This window comes from Atta colombica, unplaced genomic scaffold (genome assembly GCF_001594045.1).
Source record: "Atta colombica isolate Treedump-2 unplaced genomic scaffold, Acol1.0 scaffold277, whole genome shotgun sequence".
Lineage (NCBI taxonomy): Eukaryota > Metazoa > Arthropoda > Insecta > Hymenoptera > Formicidae > Atta > Atta colombica.
In genome coordinates this window covers 1,967,323-1,987,353 of record NW_017259378.1, presented here as the reverse complement: position 1 = coordinate 1,987,353, position 20,031 = coordinate 1,967,323, and the positions used below count along the sequence as shown (strand labels likewise).

Sequence of the window (20,031 nt, the reverse complement as noted above, 5' to 3'; positions counted from 1 at the left end):
GGGTGGGTGGGTGGGTGGGATGTATGTGTATATGGATATAAAAATGTGTCTATGATATATAAATGCATGAATGTTTCCGTATATTAAGTTCGGATCTATGGGTTCATTAAACTCAAATGATGTGGATCAGTCATCTCTAGGGGAGAAAATGTCTCTCTCGTAAGCTTGTCACAAATCGCAGCATCTCGTGAGAATCCTAGTCATATCTAGTGAAAAAGCCGACAATTACAATTTGTTTGAAAATGCCGCGCAGGATTTCCATGAAATGTAGCGTTTTACGATAAGGTTGTGGCGTGTACACAGTTTAACTTCGCGCTGTGCACATACCTGGAAAGTATTTTCTTTATGCGCTGATAGCAGCCGTAAATACAAGAACAAAGAGAAAGATCCGAGACCGCTATCAACGTCACATCGAAGTTCTTCAGACAATTCTACGTCGCGAAATAAAAGAGCACAGAAGCTGAAGTCAAAGCGATTCAAAGACAACCTAAAGAATTTATCATTTAACAAATCGAGAGATTATAAAAAGTATTAAATAATTTATGCCTTATATTACTAATTTTTCTAAAATATTTAAAAAAAAAATAGTTATGTGATAAGTTATGCGATAAATTATGAAATTTTAGCTAGCTTATACTTGACGATAAATATTTATACATTTTAGATAAATATTCATACAATAAATGTAGATCAAATTCTTTCAGTAAAATTTATAAATCGAAATTAAAATTTTATTTATTTTTATTAATTTTATTAATTTTATTTATTTGAATTTCATTAACTTGAAATTTCTTTTAGCAAAAAACGCCAAGCTTCGCAGTCAACCTCTGAAAGTTCAACTTCGACATATTTATCACAGAAGTTACGGTGAGACGTAGGATGATAAATCCAATATTCAATAATGTTTCAAAGTCTTCCTTCTTTACGTGAAATAATTTCAACTTTGCTTTCCCCGCATTCCTGAAAATCCTTTCTTCCTATCAAACTGACTCAACTAGATCCCTTTCTACACTAAAATAACAGCACACGATTAGAAGTATCTTGGTATATTAATACTTTATCTAATAATTAGGCAATGTTAATATTAAAGATAAAAAAATATAAGAATAACAAAATTTAAAAATATTTTCAAAAATATCAGTAAAAAATTATCATTTTAAGCTTAGCGATTACATTTATGACTTATACTCATCTATACACACACACACACACACACACACACACACCACACACACACACACACACACACACCACACACACACACACACACACACACATAAAGAAGTTAAAAAAATTGAATGCATCCACGTTGAGTAAGCCAAACGGTTTTATCGCATTTATCTGAATTTTGTGCAGCACGACGAACACATTCGGACAAGTTTCTGGCAATTCTCAGGATTATAAAAAGCAAATATGTACCTGTCACAAAGGTAACAAAAAAACATGTTTCAAAAATTCTTTAGACTTGACGTGTCAGAGGATTCGCATTGTTCACCCGTGAATTTTTGGCAGAGCACCGTGGTGCTCAGAGTAGAAATTCGCACGAAAATTCGCGGAGCACGGATCCTGTGAAGAGGAACAAGAGACGGAGGAAAAGATCGCGTCGCCAGCATAAAAAGACTTCGAAAAGAGAAAGCAATCGACCGAGACGCGACTGTTTCATGACGCTTTGCGCCTGTGTGCGAATTTGCAGTTTGGATGAGCTAAGAGCTTGCAAATGCACGTCGTCTCATGGAATTCCTTCGCATTGCGAGTGCTGTTCTGTTAAAGTTAATCGTTGATCTAATTAAATTAATTATATATAAATAATATAAAAATTTTTATATTAATTCCAAATGAATAACAATTTTTAATTATGGAGCAATACATTTGAGAATTTTTTTTCAATAAATACAAGAAATATTTTTAATTAGAAATTAAAAATTAAAATTTAAAAAATAATTTTTATTTGATCGAAGAATATACTATCCAATAAGACGTTTGATATGTATAGAAAAGAAAGGAGATATAAATTAAACATAAAAATATCAAAAATTACATTGCTGTGAATCATCGACTTTTTATAGGATGAACAAAAAGGGAAGAAACGAGTAACAAGTAAAAACACATCAAAGAATGACATACAAGTGGGTAGATATACTGTAAACTCATCGACCAGCAAGAGGAAATCTGCACTTAAACATTCACGCGAATTATCGGCAGCAAAACCAAAGTTAGCACATTCATATTTCTTATATAACGAGATAGCGTTTCATTAACGACTTCTATTTGATTATCAACATTTACAGTGAAGAACAGAGCGTGATTATTAGAGGATTAGACACTGTTCGCAGAGGAATTGACAGATTTAGTACTTTCGTAATTAGATGGGTGACGAGACAACAGTAATTTAATAGCTTTGGATAGATTGATATTCCAATTATAGTTAAATGTATTTGTATACCTACATATTTGTACACTTCTATGCGATATTGTACAAAATCATCTTTTATTCGTTTAATATGTAAATTCTACGAATCCATTTAATTTTATTGAATGTTACTAAGAAATACATATATTTTTATATAAATTTTTAAAAATAAATAACATGATTTAATTGAAAACAATTGTAAAATCAACGTTAATATTATTTACTTCATTGTTTCTTATATTGCAATGTTTCTTATATTGCCATCTTTATAAAACATTTAAAGAGAAAAAATTATATATTTATAATTATATACACACACACACACACACACACACACACACACACACACACACACACACACACAATCATTTTCTTCATATTATTTAGTTTTATTATAAAACTGGTTTTACTAGGACTGGTTGCAAGTTTTGATGTACTGAAAATATCAACTAGGATTTAATATTTTTAAAAGAATCAAATACCATTTCTCTTTTCGATAATTTATTCGGTAATATTATTAAAGAATTCTCAAAAGAATTCACAAAGCAGTCCTTGTATGGAATTACATTAAAATGTATTTCGAGGATACATTAAAATATAAATTCGAGGAAATTATAACCTGAGCTGAATCGAGAATTGTTAATTGGGTATTGAGTATATGTATATGTTATGTTTCGATAATATTAGGCTTGTTCTTTTTCTATATCTCAGAATTGAACTTCTTGCACAATTCAGCAATCTTTTATTTTTTTTCTCTAATATGAAAAGAAAAAGATGAACCATATAAGAATTTTAATCCTGAGGTATGGAAAAAGGATGGACCTATTGTTGTCTAATATACATTACACGAAAGTAACAATGTCTGTGTTTTATATGTGTTGAACTATCTTCCTATGTAACAATTTGAGACAAAGATGATATACAAAATTCGCCACAACTGTTTCAACATAATCTATATACTATCTATTATGAGAGGTCCATTTATAAATATTCCACATACAATTGCCAAAGGCAGTGATCATGAATGAGGTCAATTAATGTCATTATGTTATCATTTTGTTATATTACCTAAAACACATACTCCTTCATACTCACTCGTAACGTTCGACTAATCATTATTATTAGAATGTATATTCATACTATACACGCAAATCACGTTCTAGTGAAATGAAATAAAAAAATATTTTATGGATATATTCTACATGGGCACAATCTTTTCAAGAAGCGTCAAAAGCTTCAAACAATTTGCTTCGATGCGAAGTTCTGTGCAATTATCAGGCCGAGACAAAGGCTCGCTGAGAGTAAATTAAGCTATTATGTATATTACGTACGCATGAGAAATGAATCTCAAAACACTGGAATGATCGGTCCCTCAAAAAAATCACCGATCGCTATCATAGTCAGCACGTTATCGAGTCAAACAAGGCAACACTCCTTTTATTCACATTACTCAAAATGTAGCGCAAAACTCGAATGAATTAGGCTAAACGTGTGTAACAAGCGTTCGAGTTTGGCAAATTGGCGAGTAAATATCTTCTACCATGATATTATTATCTCCTTGTCCCATCTCGAAGAGACATATAAACGAGGAAATGCAAATTTACCGCGTACTACGTCTACTAGTATTTCGTAATTGTTTTTCGATTTCAAATTGCCGTAAATCTGCTCTTTGCAGAAAATCTTGTCGTTCTAAATATCCATCTTTGCCTTTGTTATGAGTATTAAGTTCTTCCTCAATGTTTTCTTGTTTCTTGAAGTTGTCCCAATCTAATTTAGACTTTTCTAATGTACTAATTTTAGCCTTTTTTCCAATTTGTCCTAGAACTGAAGAGATGCCGCCTAATCCGATGCGCCTGATTCCGCCTCGTCCGCGTTCTTTGACTGCGAGAGATGTGGATTCTGGTGGCTTCGTGGCGGAATTTTCGGCCGTTGAAAGAGATAATCGGGCCTCCGCTGAATCAACGGATACTTCCTTCTCGACCTTTACTTCTTCACCCGCAAATTCAAAAATCTTAGTTATCTTAACTTTTTCTTGGACTTTCGGCTTCTGGATCGGTGCTGTTTTGTCATTCGATCTGATTGAATTCTGTGGCTTGGACTTTGATACAACAGCTGTAAAAAATACATATAAATGTGTTATTTAAATCTCTTTATTGTATATTGTATTAATCTTATTTAGATGATATACTTTTATTCTTCTAATGTAAAAGTCTGTTCATTTTAACTGAACTTCTTACATCATTCATATTTCTTTTTTTTTCATATTGAAGAAAAAACGAGGAAAAAAGAACAGTGAAAGAAGTTCAATTGAAAAGAACATATCATAAATGGCATTAAGCCTAAAAAAAATCTTCAAATGCATCTTTAGAAATTGTGTTGTAGACACAATACATTATATTATAGATATAATATATAATAATATATAATTTGTTCTTTAAAATAAACAATTTAGGGCCAGTTGTTCCATTTTTTGGTAAATTGTGTAAACCTGTGAGATAAATTTGGTAATCCAACAGAAAAAAATTTACCAAAAGATGGACTCTTTATTATATTAAACAGCTCAACCGGCTCAACTTATTGAGCTGTTTAATATAATAAAAAATTCTTCCTGTTACATATTATGTAACATATTATGTAAAATAATTGTATGTAATATTTTATTGTGTTATAATTTTATACAAACCTGTATCCTTCATAAAGTCAGCCCAAAGAGAATCTGCTCTCTTTTTTTCTTCTTCTTCAGTAAGCTCTTTTTTTTCTTTACATTCTTCTTCCTCTTTACTTTTTTCTTCTGATACTTTGGATTTTTCTAAAATTCTTCTGCGCTTTACCTTTTTACTCTTCTGACTCTTAGACCTCTTTGAACTTTTCTTTCCAGTTTCTCTTTTGTTTTCATCATTTTCATCCTCTGGACCACTCTCAATATCACCTTCAGATTCTACTTCAGATACTGGATCACTGTCAATGCCATCAGGAACATAATCTTCATCATCTTCATCTGAATCAGAAGGCAACTGATGTTCTTCTGACATGTTTAAATATAGATTATTACAGAAGATAGCTGCAAATAGATGATAAAAGTATGTATTTATCTAAAAATGTGCTATGTATTTATTACAATTCAATATACATATTTTCATTATGAGAAAACAATTTTATGAATAACATTTTTTGACAAAATTTACAAACATGTTTTATATTTTTTTTATAAATATATTATGTTAATGATAAAATTAACATTTATAAGATACATAAAATATTTACCATTTATTTTATTTTTTTTTCATAATTCTAAAATTATATTCATAGAATGTTAAATGCATGCCATAAATGATAAATAATATTTAATTAACAATTAAATTTAAATAATTTACATTTTTTTTATTTATTATAAACTACACACAATATTTTATAAAAAATAAAAATTATTAACTTTTTTAGATACTGATGTTTCTTTGTTCAATATTCAAACAAAGCCACTTTCGAGAACAAAGCGAGTCGAAAATTAATTCTTGTTAATTAAAAATTCTATCAAATTACCGCACTTCTTTCTATACTGTCAACGTCGCAAAACTTAACCTCTTCAATCAACGAAGGTAGATATCTAAAGGAATTAAACGCGATACCTAATGCAATTTCGTGACTCACGTTCTTTTGAACGGCGTGCCGTCAGTGCCAAAAATTCCGCGAGCGGACGTTGATTCGCCTTCCGGAAATGTCGTTATATTGAGATTGCAGCGACGAATCCGGCGTTATCGTCGCCGCGTTCATGAATCGTCCTCAGCCCTTGGCGTAGACCTAAATCGATCTCGCACGTACACGCACGGGTGTGGAGCGACTGTCGAAAAAAACTGTGAGCAACAACTGGGGAAAAAGGGACCACAGTGCTCCACGACACGCTCGACTCGATTCGACTTGACTAGTTGACTTCGCTCAACTCCGTCGCAAATACTCACGTCGCGTTATTTCGGCACAATCAGCACCATCTTACAGCGACCCGAGAAGATGCGACGTAAAACCGCGATCAAATCGCGCCATTCGTACAAATTGAACTTGTCGAATTTCTTTTAATCGAGATTAAAATTGAATTTTTGTATTGAAAAGTTTTCATCCAGTAGAAAAAAAGAGATATTTTTATTGATTTTTTAACGATATTTTAAAATATTTTCTGATTAAAAAGAAGAATTTTCCATTGATTCTTGTGTAGATTCTTCCATTTATGCCCATTTCCACCAACGTAGAACTTTAATCTCGGTTCAACTTACTTTTTTTTTAATCTTTAGAATTAAAAAAAGACGAAAAGTAAGTTGAACCGAGAATAAAATTAATCTACGTTGGTAAAAACGGTCATAAAATCTTCTAAAAACTTCTAAAAATAGTAAAAAAAGAGTTGTCAAATATCAATAAATTTTAAGGAAATATTTTTGTTTTTTTAAAAATATCTGTAATTCATAATGTGTTAAACTTTAAGATAGAATTAAAATTAGAACTTTATCTATTATATATCTATTGTATATATAAAACAAATATGTGACTAATATTAAATATGTGATATTTAATATTAGGTGTGAGAAAAAGTTCGTAGCGTTTTTCCCGTTAGATGGCATTAAAAAAACGCCACGAACTTTTTCCCATACCTAATATGTATATTTTATATATGTACGTAATTTGGTAAATTTTTCAAACGTTTTTCGTATTATACAATATATAAAATTATAAATAGAATTTTCTTTTGAATTTTAATAATACAAAATTATAGATCACATCTATTAGACTTAAAATAATTCATTTCATTCAACTCATTCGCATATGCATTTAACTTTCATTTAATTATTTTTATACATATATAATTCATATATGTAAGTTAAATTATAATAAACGCGAAATTACAATAAAATAGTAAATGGTTTGATAATAATGGTAGAATATTTTTAAGATAAATAGGTGATATAATTTGATATAAAAATAACATTTATTTTGCTCACGTTGTATTTGTATTTTTAACTAAGGCTGTTTTCCTTTTAAGAAATACAGTCGACAAATGTTCTACCTTAGCATTCAATGAATAAGATCAAAATTCATATATGTCAAGGGGCGATTTAGAATCAGCGCGATAAACAATAATTGATTATACTTAGTATATACTTTGTATAATCGATTATTGCGCAATTGTTTATCATGTTGATTCCAAAATCGCTCTTTGACATGAATTTTGATTGAAGCATATAAGAAGTCCTACAATTTTTTATTATTAATGTATCTTATTGATAGAATAATATATTTGTATCGACAGTATCTCCTAAAAGGAAAGCAACTTAAATCCTAATTATATTTTAAACGTAATTGTAATTATTATTGTTCTAGAGGAGAAAAAGAAAGATGTATAATATTATTATAATATAAAATAATCCTTTGTATTTTTTAAAAAGGATCGATACTAAATCTTTCCGAGAATATTAATAAAAGATACTAAATCTGTCTACTTTTTTTATTTAAACTAGGTGTTGAGTATATCATTTTCACAATTTGTTACAAATCTTTTAAATGATTCCACAAGACAAGTTAGTGAGAAAAAGGTCGGAAAGTGTCAAATTGCCCTACATCTTTCATGAATTTGTCGAGCAATAACTTAACGCCTTCTTCAGTATTCTAAGTAGGATCAGCAGAGGTTACCGCAAATCTCATGTTACAGGATCCATTTCGAATCCTAATTTCGACGAAATGGATGACTGCCGGTTGACGGGGATTTGCGATGGATTATGGATTAGTCGACCCTTCCCTTCAAAGCGAAAGTCTGAATAAATGAGGATGAAGAAGAACGAGCGTGTCTTCGGGAAATATAGTTATATGTACTATAAACTGTAGAACACAATTTGGAGTCATTGTTAGATATTATAGTGATTGACGCGCATTAAATTCTATCGCAGTTTCTCTGAATACACGAGAAGTTCTACATGCTAATATAATCCAATGCACCAACAATTACGCAACTGTATATACTCGTGCAGATGATTAAGTGATAATTATTTCAATTGTATAATTACTTCAATTATATTATTATTTCAATCGAGTATTAAATATAGCCTCTGAACTCAGGATATTATTGCGAAGGATTCACGAAGGAAGTGAACAATTTAATATAATTCTTAGTATAGGATACATATATTATAATTATGAGAATATCTCTGAAATATCTGAGGAGCATCCTCTCTTTGTTAAATTGACTAATATGAAAACTTAAGAAACCATTTAGTTTAAAGAATAAAGTGCAATAATGACGATAAGAAATTAAAATCTTCGATATGTGGTAAAATATCAACATCATTCTATATAAATAATATTGCTTATTTAATAGATAATTTTTGAAGGTGATATCTTTTTGATATCTTTTAATATCGTCTAAATCAAAATAAATAGGAATGTAATGTAGAATAAATAGAAATGTACAATTCTATTTATTGTAAGATTTATTGTAAGACAATTTAACATCTAGAAAGATTTAAACACTTTTTTATATTATTTTACGATTACATTATATGTTAAAATTAAAATCACAGAATTCAATCAACAAATCGAAAGTCGTCACCAATGTAAAAGTTAAAAATTCATGTGAAAAAGTTTCAAAATCATTTGCTTTTAATGTGGGATATTAATACAAGTCTTGGTTTGGTCTTTTTTGCACTTTTATCGAAAGAGAAAGAGAAAGAGAAAGAGGGAGAGAGAAAGAAAAAGAAAGAGAGAGAAGAAAGGAAGAAAACCAGGAAGGATGTGCCAGGTGGCTACGAATGCTGCAATGTTCCCGCGGATTGGATCGAGCAACATCTCGGAAAACGAGATGAGGCGAATGAGACTCTGATGTTCGAAAGCTCCGCCTGATTTTCGGGGCGTCCCAAATCTCTGCGTCCCTCCAACGAATATATCTTCTGTTTGTCTCATTCTCTTCGTATTTGCGTTGCTCCACCCGGCCCAGCCTTCAGCTTCTGTGCTCTAAGAACATTGACTAACAATTAGTTACACACCATAGACGCGATCTGTTGCGAGGTCTGTTGTCTTGTCAATAGATTCGTGATAGTGAATAAAAAAAGAAATAATCGATCATAGGTATCAAATAAGTTGCATATTAATAGTGCTGCAATTATTAGTTGAGAGACATATAACAACGAGAACAAATTAATCAACAAATTAATATTCTAAGTGTAGCAATTAAAAGTGTAGCAATTAAAAAAGAAAATAATTCTTATAGTACTCTTCATAATGCATAAAGTGATATCGCGTTTTCTATTTTGGTTTTTGAATTTTTATCTTTATCATAATATAGTTGAGTTAAATTAATAATCATATTACAAGCTTCGTTATTACAGACTTTGTTATTTGTGATTTTTTTATATAAAAATTTCTGTATTACTATTAGTATTATTGTTGTTACATATGATAGTGTTAAAAAAATAAAACAAAGTTTTGTGCTTTTTTAAAAATTGAATTGTACGTGTGCAAAATACAGACTTAAATAATAATCAAAATTATTATTACTAATTGTAAGATTATTGTTCTTAAATAACTGCTAAAAATAACTTTTATTATTTCTTAAAAAAAATAATTTTTTAATTCCAAATTGATATTTAAATTGATGTTTTTAAATATTTTTTTTCTTTTAATTTTGTAATAAAAAATACATTTCACTTCGCAATTTATAAAGTTTCCTTATTAGATTCAGAGTTTGCGAAATAAAACATGTAAAATGAAAAAGAAAATGTTGATAGACTATCTTTCAACGTTTATCTAATAAATAGAATTGAGCTACATAAAAATTTATGTAATTTTTTACTGTAAAAATAATATGACATAAAAAAGTAAAGCTTCACATTCGATATAATTATATTATCTTTGCTTATAATTAATTATTTATTATTTTTGCAATCATTATTAATCGATTAATTATTCTTGCATTATAAAACACATAGCTTTGCTGTACAGTTTGATTCGTCTGATTTTTAATCTTCAATATGAAAGAGAAAAATAAGAACTCATATTTTCTATTCAATGAATAATTATCTTATATTTTTTGCTTATATATTTTGGCTGAAATGTGTAAGAAAAATGTGTAAAATATGCATTGTGAAATGTGTAAAATAGAAGTTTCTAATATGATAAAGAAAAAAGCTGAAATCATTATTTAATATAATTATCAATATAATTATCTAATAATTAATTAACAGTAACTGTTATTATACAGTAGGATGCCTCGAAAACGGCGCGCTTCGACATCGTCATTGGAGGAATATCCTTCTGAGGAAAAATACATGAAGGACGACATGGATAGTCGCGCTCCGCGAAACGCTGCCAATGCCCGAGAACGTGCGAGAATGCGAATTTTAAGCAAGGCATTTTGTAGATTAAAGACAACATTGCCATGGATACCCGCCGATAGTAAATTGAGTAAATTAGATACGTTGCGATTAGCCGCAACATACATTGCTCATTTAAGAGCAGTACTTCGAGATGATGGTGAAACTCATACTGAAACCACGAAATCTTTGTCACTGGCTTTGGTGAGTGCCCATTTCTATCTTCATTAAAATTATAATTAAAATCTGAGCAAATTTGCCTCCTTTTTTATTTTATGAAACTGTAATTCAATTTTAATTAACTTTAAGTAACATTAATAACAACAATGTATGCATACTATGAAAAAATGTATAGTACAGTAAACAAGTAAAATTAATTAACAATTAACTCATTAATCAGATTGTTAGAAAAAATAGATTTAATGAAAAGAGACTCCAAAAAATCTAAGTGTCAAGTACCTTTTAAGATCTTTTTCATGAAGAGTTTGTTATTTTTTTGATACAAATTTCATTCAAATTGCATTCCACAAAATGTGGAATTATATAAAATTCTTGATTTATCTAATTTTAACGGGAATCTAAAGTGCGAGTTATTTCCAAACTATTTCTCGTTCTTACGATCAGACTTTCGACTTGATAACGATTCCGTAAAATAACACAGAAACCAGGTGGATCCACTCGGAGTCGCGAGCGCCGTCTTCGCAGTCATCTACTCTGTTTATGTCTGTCCAGGTGGATCGAATCACTCCAAAACCTTCCACCCATCCTTTACTACCATTAATTCTAAGTTAGTTTCGTTGTTTAAAGAAGCATACCGTTTTCCGCCGCGAAATAATCTCTTGTTGCCCTCCTTTCGCGAAGATCAAAGAACGTTATTTTATCTGTAAAATTATTAAAAATGTTATTTTGCTATGTAAATTTAAATTATTTTTATATAGATTCAAATAATTGAGTTGACATTTAAAAAAAAAGTGTGATCTCGTGATAATAATACATAAATGTCTACTTTATACAATACACTATCGATATATCGACATTTAAAATTAATTAATATTTTACAATTTTAATAATACTCGAAAAAGTCAACAATGCATATCTACTTCATAATCAAGGTATTTAAATATTCGAGTCAATAATATAGTAAGAATGATTTTAATTACAGTCATGGCCATTCGCTATTCAAAGCAACAACACAACCACGCTTATGAACAACAGTTGCAACGTATCCTCCTCGACATCTTCGAGTTGTAATCAGTATCGAGGACAGCAAGTAACTCATGATATCCAAAACTTTCATCATTCAGGCCATCAGGGCGTGTCCACACGCCATAATCAGGAGCAACAGCTCTCTTATTACTAACAAAAAAATTCTGACAATCCAATCAGAACTTAACTACAGCGAGCGATATCTACGAAGAGCGACTAAACAGCTGGATTACACGACGGTGCTATTCGTGTATTCACGCCTTATTTATTCCATAGTGCCTTACTCTAGTATTTATTGATTTAATCTTAATGTATAATTACGGATGCATCTCCACTTGTGTGACAAGGAAATAATATATGTCTCGACCGCATTTTTTTGCATATCAAAGAAATCTCTATTCTGTATATTTTTAAAAGTCTGAATGAATTAAAATTATAAATAACAATTACGAGTAAAATAGGCAAAATTTTTTGTCGTTTAAGGCATTGATTTCTATAAGTTGTATTTTTCATATATACGGTTCTATAAGATTTAATAAAATCATTTTTACTTTATTTTATAAAGAAAAGAAGATTTTACAAAAATCGAGAATTCAATATAATTTCGATTTATTTTAGTTCAATAAATCTCCCACGAAAGAATATCATATATTTATTTGGTGCTTCTCTATTTATTTGCATTATCCTACATACAGCATGTTAAAACTAGTGCAATAAAAAATCTCTTACAGAAATCCAATTTAATACTGACCAATTTATAACATCCAAAATAAGTGATTAATATCATTATCTTCAGTATTCAATTTCTACAAGGATTTCTAAGATTCTCAAAAATTTTTTTTCGTATTATTTAATGCAATATTTTCTATGAAGGGGTATTATACATTACACGAAGAGACTATTTCCTTGTTTCATACACTCAATTACTGCAATATTATATAATATTGTAATCATGATTTTGATATTGATACCAATTGATACCAAAACGTGTTAACTAGTCCAATAAAAATGTTTCTAAGATTTTCAAAAACTTTCTTTGTATTATTTAGTGCAACATTTATTAATCTAAATTGTTAATTATACTAATTATACTAATTTAGATTGTTAACAATATACGGAGCGTAGCAAAATTGGCAAGCTTTATTGTTGAAATTTATTCGGTGATTTCGAAAGTAGAAAACTTTTAAAAACCATTTTAGTTTAAAGATACAGTACTTTAAAGAGCTTTTTGAAATTATGAATCGATAGTTCGTTTTAAAGATACAGTAAATTAAAAGCCATAGTTATACACCTGTTGATAGACAATCATAAACTATTAATAGCTACATTCAGAAAAAAGCAGCTTTGTAACTGTTATATAAGATTCTTTATTATGTATGATTTATATTTTTAGATCTAGTGAGAAACCAAGAACAAGATCAATCATATTAAAGAATTTTACAACAGTTGCAAAGCTGCTTTTTCCGTTGAATGCAGACAGTAATTTATTGCTTGCAAACTGACGATTGATGAAAGTAACATACAAAAAAAGATATATATCTTTATACATACAGATATATCTTTATACATTTCTAAAATATATTGATATAATTTTGTTTTATTTTATTATATTATCAGCAGAAAATATTTTCATGCAATATATTTAAATAATTAAAATTAGTTATTAAAAAAAAAGATTCGCCACAAAGAATATCTTTGATACTTCGATTGAAAATATTTTTATAGTTTCATTTTAATTATATTTTATGTCATCACAACTTTGTGATTTTATAAAAAAAGACCGATGTCTCTTGTTGAAGAAACGCTGAGCATCCGGAACAGCGGAGAGGAAATCCGCGGTAAGGTAAGAAGGATAAAGAAGTTCAAGTAAAATAAACAACGCAAAGGGCTTTTTGTGTAAACCTAATACTAAAATAATATATCCCACACGGCGACAAATCGACCGGCACTAAACATATCGTTTAACATATCTCTACAACAATATACATGGACTTCGGAAATTTATAAACGAAAGATGATGGTTTCTTCACCATTTTCTGACTATCCTTAAAAATTTTCATCGACTATTTTCAACCGATAATATGTCCGAGATATACAGATATCGCTGCTACTTGTAACGATAAAAGCAATCGAGGAATATCAGCTCATAATAAATTAAATTGTTACAATGAAATTTATCATCGAAAATTTAAATTGGAAAAAGAGCTTTAAAAATATATGATATTCGAGAGAAATAAAAGCGGTTTAATCAATATAGAAAAAAAAATTAATTTCATTATGATAGAAACGATATTTTGTCTTGATAATACAAATAAATTATTTTATGAATTTATATTTATTTTATTAATTTTTTAGATAAATAAATAGATGAATTTCGATTTATCTCTTTCAATTTACAAATTTAAAAAAATCAAAGCTTTAGAAACGCATAGTATTCATTATGAGAAATAAAAATTGTTTAATCAATGTAGCAAAAAATAAATTTCATTAAGATAAGAGAGATATTCTGTTCTAATAATATAAATAATTTACATTTTTATAGGGATTTTTTTTTTTTTTTTTTCAATAAATCAAATCTCTAATCATCATTTTACATATTAAAAAAGTTGAAGATTTTGAATATACACAAAAAACATAGGTCGAAAAATAAATCTCGTTAAAATAGAAATGATGTTCTTAGTTTGACATGATGATTTGTTTAGATTTCTTTAGGAATTAATTTCGCTTTTTTTTTTTTAACAAAAAGGGACTTGGGAGTCGATTTTTTGCAAATCGATCCAAAGATCGCACATCCCTGAATATATAGCCCTAGAAGGTAGAAAATCTATCGCTAAAGAGGTCAGAATAAATAAAATATCATGAAAATCCTTATAACGAACCTTATGTGTCAAAATGATATCGGAATAAATATCTCGAAAGATAAGAGTCGACAAGTCGATAGGCGGCTCGAGAACACGATCAAGCAAGCGTCGGGATTTCGAAGCGTCGAGGCGTCGCGTCGCGACGAGATTTCCAGGAAGCGAAGTCATTTCGCGCCTTTTGCAACTGCGCACGTGTGACGCTGATCTCACCGCGAGGCGTCGCGCGGCAGTTTTCGCGACGCATACCAACGCACACATCCGGTGTGCGACTTATCGTAGATCATAGATTGGATTAGTACGGAGTACAAGTACGGAGCAGAGTGGAGCGGAGTGGGAGATCCAGTCCAGTTTATCCAGTGCCAGACTGTCCGGCTCTGATTCAAGACATTAATCGATCCACATTGTGTCGTTTCATACATGGTATACATCGCGTGATTTCATGATGTAGCACCAGGCGAGTGATTCCCGGAGAGTAGGCAGACAGATCGTCACAGCTGACTCGGTCTGTAACATCTAATCGAAGTCTAATCAAATGTGTTGTACGACGATCCTTTTCTTCTACGAAAGAGAAAAAGAGAGAGTGAGTAAGTGAGAGAGTGAGTGAGCGAATGAGAGAAAGAAAGAGAAAAAGTTCTTTGCCTTCGTCGGCCAGCCCAGGTAATCTTAGAATTTTCCGTTGATCCCGTATTCCCGACGTCGCGCGCGTGTACGCGAAGTCAAACAGAATCATCAGAATATACGTATACACGCTCTGGGACCCACCGACCCGCCATCCGATCCGGGACGGAGTGCGTGGAGCCCTCGCGGGGCCAGGTATCGAAGCGCGAATCAGTGGCGCAGCGTCAAGATGGCGTGTGCCACGATCACAGCTGTTGTTTACCCACAAACCCGTGTGGAGCAGGCCACTGGCTTAATTAGCTACTGCTGCTGCGATTGTGGCTACTGCTGAGAGAGGACAAACGCGCCTGGTCTCCCCGTCGTCGGGACTGATCGGGGACGATGGAAGATTGTCGACGAATGAACAGGTCGGAATAACTCGTTGCGTGAACGACGTGACGACGACGTGACGAGAACGTGACAGCGACGACGTTGACAACAACGACGACGACGGCGGTGGTGGTGGCGGCGGTGGAGGCGGCGACGGCGGAGTTGGTGGAAGTGCTGGTGGCAGCGGCGACGGCGGTGGTGGTGGTGGTGATAGTGGTTGTATTGTTGGTGGTGGTGGTGGTGGCGGCGGTGGTGGTGGTGCGTCGTGAAAAGAACGGGACGCGCGAAAACGGACTCGATGGAAGAGGGTAGCGGTACCCGTGGCGGTAGAAGTCACCAGATCAACGCGTGAAACTTAATCTAGTTTTGTCCGCCATCGCACGGCACAAGGACGGCGACGAGGACGACGGTGAGGAAGAGCGATCTTGAGAGGGTGGCCTCGATACCAAGGGGAAAGAGCGATAAAGTTAGTTCGCGCCTTCGGCGATAAGTGTGTTATTTTCCTAGTAGAACACGGCTCTTCTCCTCCTTTCCCCTGTCTTTTCGTCCTGAGGCCTCGTTACATAAAAAGCGCGAACGAGAAGAGCACTATCGGCCGCAAGATTGACACGTCGTCGTGTCGATTCCTGCTTTTCTTTTATATTTCGAGCTGATTTTGGAATTTCATTCATCGCCCACATGTGTCAATGTATCGTGCATGCTTCCGTTCGTTAGATTCTGAATGGATTTGAGGTTAGGCTTGCTGGCTTGCATGACTGTAACGATCTGATTGATGAAAAGTGTTCTTTAAATTAATGACTTGACAGACTTATTTCAGATCTTTGTTGAAAGAGTTAACCTTTCACTGTTTATTTTCTTTTGTTTCCCTTTGTTATAATGAGAGTACTATGAGTCATTTCTTTGTATCTCCTTATTCATGTGAAATAGAAATTTGAAAAGAGCAGAAGCCAAACAGAATCTTCTTCGTGCAAAGTTTTATATTTAAAATATTTACATTATTAACAATGCTGGCTTCTATGTTCTTTTTATTTATTGTTCTTATTTTTATATAATTGTCCTTGAGATTATTGACTGTATCATAAAATATTTGATGATGATAATAGAACATTTTGATTTAGTATAATTTAATTCTGCAACTCTTTTTCATGACTTTATATAGACATATAGATAATAATTTTTTATTTCTTATTTTTCATGTATTTTATTTATTAAACACATTGTCAGAAATTGTTAACACGATTAATTGTTAGCATGATAATTGTTCCACAGGTATCACCATGAATGCTAGGACGCAGCTGTTCGAATTGAGCATGGAGGGACGTCAAGTGGATGAGGCAGTGGCAAGTATATTCCACAGCGTGCTATTTCATCGGAGCCTTGGCAAATTCAAGTACAAACAGGAAGGTAGCTACTCGGTGGGCACTGTAGGATACCAGGATGTGGACTGTGACTTCATTGATTTCACTTACGTCTGCTGCTCGTCGGTACACCTCGATCAGACGCTGAAGCGTGAGATATCAGGTTTCTCGGAGGCACTGCGCTCCACCGATAGTCCAGGTTCCGGTCAGATATCCCTAGAATTCTTCCAGAGGAAAAAGAGTCGCTGGCCATTTCAACCGGAATGTATACCATGGGAAGTGTGGACTGTGCGCCTTGAACTTATCAAATTGGCCACCGAGCACGAACGGCAGATCTGTCGGGAAAAAGTGGGCGATCTGCTGACCGACAAGATCCTTTACATCACCGAGGTCATGAATCGGCACGATTACATTCCAAAAGTGCCAAGTCAGGCCGAGCTGGATCTGATCTTCGATACCTCGTACCCGGATATACAACCGTATCTCTTCAAATTGTCTTTCACGACTTCTAGTCCATCGACCACTACGATGGGCAACACCATGAAGAAATTGATTAGAGAGACGCTATCCATTTAGTCGTTATAATGTATAGTGTAAAATCTTCATGTTACTTGCATTCGTTTAGCTTGTCAGAGTCATCAAAACGCAAAATCTTATACTTTCCTTTTTTCATCTATGATACACAAATTTCTGCATTGCACCAAGCGATCTTTCGTATCCATAATGACTCTAACCTGCCACCGTAGCTATTACTATGAGTTACAAGAAAAATACTAAATTTGCATTATAAAGAAAGCAGAATGGTTTTCGAGTCTTCGACCACTCGTTCCCGGCAGAAATTACCAACGGTACTCGGCGAGTACTTTGCCTATGTGGTAAACTCCGCCGGATTTTGTAAGCTCCGTAATAGTATCTCTTATGACGAAAATAATAATATTTCGTATACATTGCAGGGATCCACTGCTCTGTGTCTCTAATGTCTCTATATAGTACAAATGAAACACAACATTGTGACACTTGCTTCTTTTGTACTTTACTATGAACGTCCGTCGCATAATTTTAGCAGGATCACATTTAGTCACGTTTTATACAATAATATTTTACCTCCTAACTCTCATCACTTAAATCTCCACAGATGATCTGCTGTGGCAGAATGACATTATGTTCCTCTTCTCGCTTCTCATCCTTTTCAAATGCTGTGTATATCGTAGAATAGATTCAAACGTAATTTTCTTTAGTAGACAAAGAATTTTCATGCGTCACACAGAGAAGATAATTTGATTTAGAGAGTAAGAATACAGAGATTTCGAGTCTATAGAAGAGCAGGATGTCTTCAGATTCTTTAATGTCTAGTAGAGTCTTTGAGAATATTGAATCTTAAAAGTACTCGTAACTTGCTCCTTGATAAATTCCTCCGACTACACGACGGTATTTGGCGCTATTGTACACTCTGTTTTTCAGTCACTAACATTGAAAGTATGTATAGCTATTCTAAACTCTCTGATGATCACAGAACGCTTGGAATATTCCGCAAACGTATAATGCGTAGCATATACACGTGTGTTTGCATACAAAGCTGCTATTATTTTCATCATGAATTTAACGCTGAACATCCGATTGTGTCCAATATTGGATTTAGTATTAGGAAATTGCGTGACGACCAGGTCGGAATTAGCGTTAAATGTGCGGAAGAGCAGAGTGTTTATTGTAATTATGTGTATGCATGGAAGCGATTGTTATTTATTTTCACGAGTGATGATACGTGACGTAACGCCAGAGGCGTTATGTGTATGCAGATTAGCAAATACAATTATTTACATATTGCTCTTTTTTTCTTAAGTTGTAATAATCAAAGTTGTAAAATAAGTTGATGTATCATTAAGCCAACGCGACGCCCGCAATAACGAAGCGCACCAGGTGATACGAAAGAACCGTACGAAAAATCGCCGTCACGATTACATTTTCCCAGACGTTTCGTGCCTTCGTATCGAATTTTTTATAGGGAAATTAATATGCTAGGGACTAACATATACCAGATGATAGTGTTACTATTATTTATTGAGCTCGAAATATCTCCTCTCATCTCGTAAAAAAAGTGGAATAGTCTCTCTCTCGCGCGCGCAGAAAACAAATCTGTGATCCTTCTCGGATTCGAGACGGTTTTGTTCTATTCCTCATAAGCGTGCCGTTAATGTCGTGTCGTTTTAGGATTTTCAAGCAAGATGGAAGGCGCAACGGCGGATGTTCGGAATGACACGCGGTCGGCGGTGACCTGCGCGCGATTATACTTATTATATTATACAATGTAAATAGTGTCTGAAGAATATTGCCGTAAATCAAATCATGTCGTGCCGAGGGGTCCCCGCGCGTTCCGAGATCCGCTCTTTGGCCTTACCTATGACCAATCAACAAAGATATCACGACGCATTAGTAGTGCACATACTTTACGAATTAACCGTAGACGAGAAGCGTAATGTTAATTTAAGGATTAATCATGTATCGTCCCTACTGCTTTTCTTTTTCTGCCAATGTTCTCCAAGTAGTTTAATATGCAATTGCGATTTTAGCTGAATGTTCCGCGGCTCGAGCGTATGTCGATTGGATGTATCCTATTATTAGGAGTGTCTTTTCTTCTCTTATATCGATTAAAGAAAAGAAAAAAGAAAAGAAACCACGATGGTCGTCGACAGTCCGTCGCTCTCTCTGCGATTCCGTGTAGAAAATCGACCGCAATCTCTTTCCCTCGCACTATCTGGCTTTTACTTTTTACAATTATATGATGCACGATATATTGTAAAGGGTAAAAAGGAGCCGCGATATGATATTATAACAAAAGTGCGAATACGTGCGCATATATATATATA

At 32.8% G+C, this 20,031-nt stretch overlaps 3 protein-coding genes across 4 annotated transcripts; 2 read left to right on the top strand and 1 right to left on the bottom strand.

The window, feature by feature from the left end:
• Positions 1–2,964: 2,964 nt before the first annotated feature.
• On the bottom strand, positions 2,965–6,361 carry LOC108689818 (craniofacial development protein 1). The gene is made up of 3 exons (XM_018196759.1): positions 6,059–6,361; positions 5,094–5,471; positions 2,965–4,522 (listed from the first exon to the last, which is right to left on the bottom strand). Exons 2-3 carry the CDS (start codon positions 5,440–5,442, stop codon positions 4,011–4,013), a joined length of 861 nt encoding a protein of 286 aa, XP_018052248.1. The 5' UTR covers positions 5,443–5,471; positions 6,059–6,361; the 3' UTR covers positions 2,965–4,010.
• Positions 6,362–9,442: 3,081 nt separating this feature from the next.
• Positions 9,443–12,251, top strand: LOC108689846 (transcription factor 21). Its single transcript, XM_018196802.1, has 3 exons — positions 9,443–9,451; positions 10,644–10,959; positions 11,918–12,251. The coding sequence occupies exons 2-3, from the start codon at positions 10,648–10,650 to the stop codon at positions 12,113–12,115; spliced, it is 510 nt and encodes a 169-aa protein (XP_018052291.1). The 5' UTR covers positions 9,443–9,451; positions 10,644–10,647; the 3' UTR covers positions 12,116–12,251.
• A 2,656-nt stretch (positions 12,252–14,907) lies between these two features.
• Positions 14,908–20,013, top strand: LOC108689845 (autophagy-related protein 101). 2 transcript variants are annotated; one of them, XM_018196801.1, is made up of 2 exons: positions 14,908–15,324; positions 17,079–20,013. In XM_018196801.1, exon 2 carries the CDS (start codon positions 17,087–17,089, stop codon positions 17,741–17,743), a length of 657 nt encoding a protein of 218 aa, XP_018052290.1. In that variant the 5' UTR covers positions 14,908–15,324; positions 17,079–17,086; the 3' UTR covers positions 17,744–20,013. The 2 variants fall into 2 exon arrangements, with proteins under 2 accessions (XP_018052290.1, XP_018052289.1); XM_018196800.1 differs by having other exon boundaries at positions 14,908–16,275.
• The last annotated feature ends 18 nt before the right edge of the window (positions 20,014–20,031 follow it).

What these genes read in the sequence shown, in the direction of transcription:
- LOC108689818 (XM_018196759.1), bottom strand. Translation starts at nt 5,442, where the DNA reads ATGTCAGAAGAACATCAGTTGCCTTCTGATTCAGATGAAGATGATGAA. An exon ending in TGACTTTATGAAGGATACAG is followed by an intron (nt 4,523 to 5,093) that starts GTTTGTATAAAA and finishes TATTTTTTACAG; the next exon opens with CTGTTGTATCAAAGTCCAAG.
- LOC108689846 (XM_018196802.1), top strand. Translation starts at nt 10,648, where the DNA reads ATGCCTCGAAAACGGCGCGCTTCGACATCGTCATTGGAGGAATATCCT. An exon ending in AATCTTTGTCACTGGCTTTG is followed by an intron (nt 10,960 to 11,917) that starts GTGAGTGCCCAT and finishes TTTTAATTACAG; the next exon opens with TCATGGCCATTCGCTATTCA.
- LOC108689845 (XM_018196801.1), top strand. Translation starts at nt 17,087, where the DNA reads ATGAATGCTAGGACGCAGCTGTTCGAATTGAGCATGGAGGGACGTCAA.